Source organism: Cebus imitator, unplaced genomic scaffold (assembly GCF_001604975.1).
Source record: "Cebus imitator isolate Cc_AM_T3 unplaced genomic scaffold, Cebus_imitator-1.0 Scaffold756, whole genome shotgun sequence".
Taxonomy (NCBI): Eukaryota; Metazoa; Chordata; class Mammalia; order Primates; family Cebidae; genus Cebus; species Cebus imitator.
In genome coordinates this window covers 369,480-375,814 of record NW_016108071.1, presented here as the reverse complement: position 1 = coordinate 375,814, position 6,335 = coordinate 369,480, and the positions used below count along the sequence as shown (strand labels likewise).

At 35.1% G+C, this 6,335-nt stretch overlaps 1 protein-coding gene across 1 annotated transcript in view; it reads right to left on the bottom strand.

The window, feature by feature from the left end:
- The window catches only part of BRWD3 (bromodomain and WD repeat domain containing 3), a 128,875-nt gene that overhangs the window by 37,098 nt on the left and 85,442 nt on the right, over positions 1-6,335 (bottom strand). The window contains exons 19-20 of the mRNA XM_017519568.2: positions 5,954-6,140; positions 4,371-4,623 (exon numbers count right to left, since the gene is read on the bottom strand). Coding sequence (XP_017375057.1) covers positions 4,371-4,623; positions 5,954-6,140 — 440 coding nt within the window. The remainder of the gene's footprint in view (positions 1-4,370; positions 4,624-5,953; positions 6,141-6,335) is intronic.

Sequence of the window (6,335 nt, the reverse complement as noted above, 5' to 3'; positions counted from 1 at the left end):
CTTACTGCTGATGCTAGACTGTTATGTACTTTTATGTGTCAGGACTGCTTGGATTCCAGGTTTGCATTCAATAGGCCACTTCCTGTGTCTTCTCTTGTATCTCTAATTGGAAGCAAGACCCAGATACCAACACAACAATATGGCTGGAGACCATATTGGGCTACTTATTGCTGGGTATGATGTTATGGGCCCTTACATTTTCCAAACCTGGCCATCTGCTGACGATTTTGACTATAGAGCTATGTCCATTGGAGCCCGTTCTCAATCAACTAGTACTTACTTGGAGACACATTATGTCCAAATTTATAGAACACAATTTAAATGAACTGGTTAAACATGGTCTGTGTGCCTTAAGAGAGACGATTCCCGCAGAACAGGACATAACTACAAAAATGTTTCCATTGGAATTGCCCGTAAAAATTGAGGTTACAATCTATGATGATGATGGTGATGATAATGTGTCTATTCCTGAAAGGTCTTGAGGAAAGGCCACAGAGAAAGGCACAAACTGCTCAACCTGCTGATGAACCAGCAGAAAAGGATGATGAACCAATGGAGCATTAAATGATAAGCCAGACTATGTATGTATTATCAAATAAGTAATAACACTGGAAGACACGCTGATGATACCAATTATCAGTAGAATGGTGGTGGAATGGTATGTTTTAGGAATCAGTCCAGATATGAGTTTTTTCTAAGCAACCTCACTAAAATCATATAATGGGGTATGTTTTTCTCTGAGATGTCTATATAATTATTTTCTAGAAAGTATATGTATCTGCACTAATATATGAAGAACGTAAGTGTCTTTGTGGTTTTAAAGACAACTAAAATAAAATTGTTTCACCTCCTGGAAAAAAAAGTCTGGGTTGCAAGAATTTGCCCATTCGTAATTTACATAAGCAAGACATTTCAGTCATATTTATGTATATATAATGCGTATTCATTTAGTTCTGTTCAAAAATCTAGAAAAAGTTTGTTAAAGTGCTAAGATATATAAGTGAATTTAATCATCTATACTTTTGTTCATTCTAGATTAACATTGAGGGCTAAACTCTGATCTTTTACTTCTCTTGCTCAAATTTCTATCTAAGAGGTCTTTTGCAGGGGTGGGGAATGAGGGGATGTTCCATGCCTTACAAACCAAGTCTCATCAGAGGGATTTTACTTAACACTTTATAACGTGTTTTAACTTTCCAATCTAACTCTGGCATAATATCGTACAACAGATAAAGAAGAAAATCAAAATATTTTAACCGCAAATACGTTTCATTGCCATATCTTGAAATAGCCCTGTAAAGCTGTCTTTGCTGGGAAAATCAACATTCTGTAGATCCCTTTCTCTTTCCAGGCCTTTTTCCTGATCCAGGAGAGAATCAACCATGAGTCTGGCACTTTTAGTTAAGTCTGATAAGAAACATTTGCAATCTACTTTCAGTGAAAAAAGCTACCTACAGGCTGCTTCTGCATAATGAGAATCTTGGTCTCTAAAACTCCTTAACCCAGACATTTCCTTCTATTGATTCTAGGTCTTCAGACAATACTTAACTCTTTCAACTAGATGCTAGTTAGAAATTTTTTGAATCCGCTTATGACTTGGAACCTCCTCCGTCACACCCCCTCTGCCTTTCTGGACTGAACCAATGTACTGTCTTACATGTACTGACTGATGTCTTATCTCCCTAAATTGTATAAATCCAAGCTATAGCCTGACCATCTTAGGCTTATGTTCTCAGGACAACTTCTTGAGACTGTGTGTCTGGTCACTGGTCGCTCATATACGGCTCAGAATAAATCTCTTCAAATATTTTAGAGTTTGACTCTTTTATCAACAGCATTCTTAAGATTCTTAAGAGTTGAAAAGGATCTTTAAAATAAATTTAGTCCACTCTCCACCCCATCACCTCTGAAATACAAAACTAGGCCCAGGAGAGAGTTGAACAAAATAAAAATGAAATAATAAATTTTAGATTACTTCTAACAAGAGAAGGGAAAGGACTCAAAACAATCTTCATACAAAAAGTAACAATTTAATTTTTGGAACTTAAATCTAAACTCTGCTCTTTTTTTCTTCTCCTGCTCAAATTCCCATCTAAAGAGTCTGGATGCCTTAGAAACCATAGTCTCATCAGAGCAGTTTTATTTAACTCTATATAATTGTGGCTGTACTTTTCCAACCTGACTTTGGCATAACATCACATGACAAAAGAAAAAGAAAATCAAAATATTTTAACCCCAAATGTTCCTTGCCATATCTTGAAATAGCCCTGCAAAGTTGTCTCTTGTGGGAGAAAACCTACAATCTGCAGAGAATCCCCTTCAAGAGAAAATCAACTAAGAGTCTTGCACCATTTTAAGTCTAATAACAAACATTTACAACCTGTTTTCTCTGAAGTTTGCTACCTGGAGGCTTCATCTGCATAATAAGAACCTTGGTCTTCACAAACCCTTATCTCAATCCAGACATTCCTTTGTATTCAACCCAGGTCTTTAGATAAAAACACTTTCAGCCAAATTAAATTAGAAAATCTTTGATTGGAAATTGACCTGGAAGCCCCCCACCTCACTTCCAGTTGTCCTACTTTTCTGCACCAAAACAATGTACATTTTATATGTATCGATTGATGTCTTATGTCTCCCTAAATGTATAAAAGTTGTAGCCCAACTATCTTGGGCACAAATTCTCAGATCTCGTAAGGGCTGTGTCCCGGACCACTGATCACTCATTTTTGGCTCAGAATAAATCTTTTCAAATATTTTAGAGTTTGACTCTTCGTCGAAGGCACCGCCACACACACAAATTCATCCCATGTTTAATTCCTTATATCCCATTAAGGATTAGTTCTACTATTTGTGGACAATAATAGAAGAAAAGAAATTGAGTTGCTATGGATACTTACTTGTAGTTATAACAAGAATTGGCAGTATGCTCATTTAGTTAACAGGTCAAAATAGAGATTTAATTTTTAATGGCTAATATTTGAAGTGAAAATTATTTTATTCTAAGCTTTGCAAACATAAAACATTGCTATGGATATTCCATTTAGCTAAGCTTTAACCCTAGAATTAATGTAATTAGGAGCCAACAAGTTTAAAAGTATATGTAGGCTGGGCGCGGTGGCTCAAGCCTGTAATCCCAGCACTTTGGGAGGCCCAGGCGGGTGGATCACGAGGTCAAGAGATCGAGACCATCCTGGTCAACATGGTGAAACCTCGTCTCTACTAAAAAATACAAAACATTAGCTGGGCATGGTGGCGCGTGCCTGTAATCCCAGCTACTCAGGAGGCTGAGGCAGGAGAATTGCCTGAACCCAGGAGGCGGAGGTTGCGGTGAGCCGAGATCGCGCCATTGCACTCCAGCCTGGGTAACAAGAGTGAAGCTCCGTATCAAAATAAATAAATAAATAAATAAATAAAATAAAAGTATATGTAAATGTTTCACATTTTCAACATCAGTAAAAATATCTATAGACCTAAGTACCCTGTCCATTAGTCTCAGCCAAGTCTGATGTTTGTTAACATAAGCTTAATAGGAAAAAAATAAAAAGTCATTGTTCTCAGTCATACAAAATCTCTAAAAAAAAAAAAAAAGCTAATCAGAGAACAGCAAATAAACTAACAAAACAATAAAGTTAATTTCTTAACAATAAAAGTTAAGAAAGCAAACATCAAAATGATCTAATATTTGCAGATATCCATTTGATATTTATCTAAATTTCTGTTTATCAATTCTGGAAAAATAAATTAAAATTCAGGGTCCATTATCCAGATTTGTTTAACAACATGAAAATCTTCCTAGAGTCTTCAAATTACCACACTCTACGGAAATTATGGTTAAATTTGGGAACAAAACTATACATTTGATGTACCTAAGATACTGGCAATCCTGCCTTCTCCTCAGCAGTTTCTTTATCTAGTACGTCGCAACGTACAGATCATATTTTGCTCCTAAATGATTAAGTAAGCCAGGAATGGGCCTAGGGTAGGGATCAGCAAACTTTTTCTGCAAAGGACCAGAGTGTAAACATTTTTTGGCTTTGCAAGTCATACAATCTCTGTTACAACTATTCAGTTCTGTCTTACAGCCTGAAAGCAACCATGTACGAGACATAAATAAGTAAATGTGGCTGTGTTCCAATAAAAAAATAACAGAAATAGCAGAACCGGTTTGGCCCATGGGCTATAGTTTGCCAATCTCTGGCCTAGGGTATCTGATCATTTGTTTTACATTCTAATTAGTGATCTGGTAATATACTTAAGGTTCTATCTGACCATATAAAAATGGTATTTTAATACAAATATACCTAAAATAACCACATGTCCCAGATTTTGGGGGACACGCTTGACTTGTAACTTTATTCTTATTAGTAATAATCATACATCTCAATTTGTGGCTCAAAAAGTAGGTTCCCTATATGCAGACACCTATTAAAATAGTCTCCTGATACATAACTGCTGCCTCTAAAAAACCTATTATCTGCAAATATTTGCAAATATTGTATCCCAAAGTACTGTAAAACTATACTTACCCTTTGAGTAGTATAAGATGGCTTTTTCTTCTTTTCAACTGTATAAAGACAGATTTCTATGTCACCTTTTGTAGTTCGACATTCCTCTTGTACCCTAATTACAAGTTAAAGGTCAAAGTAACAGAAAATCATCAAAAATAAAACCAATCATCTAAGAATCAGATAAAAATACTTCTAAACATATAACTTGCCAATTGAATTTTTAGGTGTATAATTCAGTGGCATTAATGACATTCAGAAAATTGTGTAACCATTACTGACATTTCCAAACTTTTTCATCACTTTCAATGGTCACTTCTGTGACCATTATGCAGTAATTTCCGATTTTCTACTTCTTCCAAGGCCCTGATAACCCCTAATCTATTGTATGTCTCTATGAATTTGCCTAGTCCCAATATTTCATTTAAGTGGAATCATATACTATTTGTCCTTTTGTCTCTGGCTTCTTTCACTTAGCATAATGTTTATCCATGTTGTAGCAGGTATCGGAACATCATTCTTCTCTGTAGCTGAATGATATGCCATTTTGTACATATACTAGAATTTGTTTATCTATTCATCTGTTGGTGGACAATTAAGTTGTTTTTACCATTTGGTTATTGTGAATAATGCCACATTGAACACTGGGATACAAATATCTTCAAGTCTCTGCTTTCAATTCTGCTTCTAATATTTTGAGTAAATAATTATTTACTCCAAAGACAAATTAATTATGGCTTTTTTTTTGTCTTATTACTGCTGCCTTCTTATAGCAGAAAGCAGAAGAAAAGGAGAAACAAAATTAATTTCGCTACTTGTTGGTTGATCTGGTAAAAGGCTTGGTTAGGAAGATACTTGATTAAAATGAATTGTACATATTCTCTATAAATGTCTTTTCTAAATTTCTTTCCAGTTGCTGTGGAGTATCTGAAAGTTGTTACTACAGTAAATGTTAGGGTTTACAAATATGAATAGGGATTCTAAGTTTGAAATTAATCCTAATGAAATCCTTTTATCCAATGAAGTCTACCTAAATGACATTTCTAAAGATGCTCTGAACACTAGCATCTAGCAAATAATTGTACTCCCAGACTGCTCCAATGTTAGGGTCCATATATCACTCACATATTTAATTGCATAAGACCTCATGAGTTATTCCTTAATACTATTTGTATTCTTTTCTTCTAATCTAGGCTATAAACTCAGAATGGAGATAATGTTTTGCATTTTCAATATTCCCCAAAGCATTCAGCACAAAGCTGAGCAAATTGAAGATAATCATTATTTGTTATGGAATGAACTCATTGGAATAATACGGAAAAACTAATGCATGACTAAACTATATTTTAAAATACCTCATTTACTAGGCTAACATAGTACATTTCAATTTACTTCCTAAGACTAAAGCTTTAAATTTTCTTCTAAATGTTACCTTATTGACTCACCTACTAACCCCATTATTCAGTTCATTGACCACCACTCTTCTGCTCCATGCCATGAGATCTCTTTCAGTGGCCATCTGGCTCCGAGGAGCATTGTTATGCATTTGTCTAACACCTTCAATTTGACTACTATGTCTGCGAAGCGCGATGTTTGGGGAAGACGATATGTCCATGTTTGGACTTCTCAGAGCTAAAACAAGGAAAAGTATCATTGTCTGAGCAAAGGTACCATAGTTTTCCAGATCAGAGCTCTAAATAAAACAGTAGATTCAAAGATAGTAAGAATTGCTATTCCTTTGTTCTACATTTTCTGTACCTCCTTTGTGTTTCTGATATTGTTATAAATAAAGCAGGCACTCAATAAGTGTTTAAAACTTCTATAGTT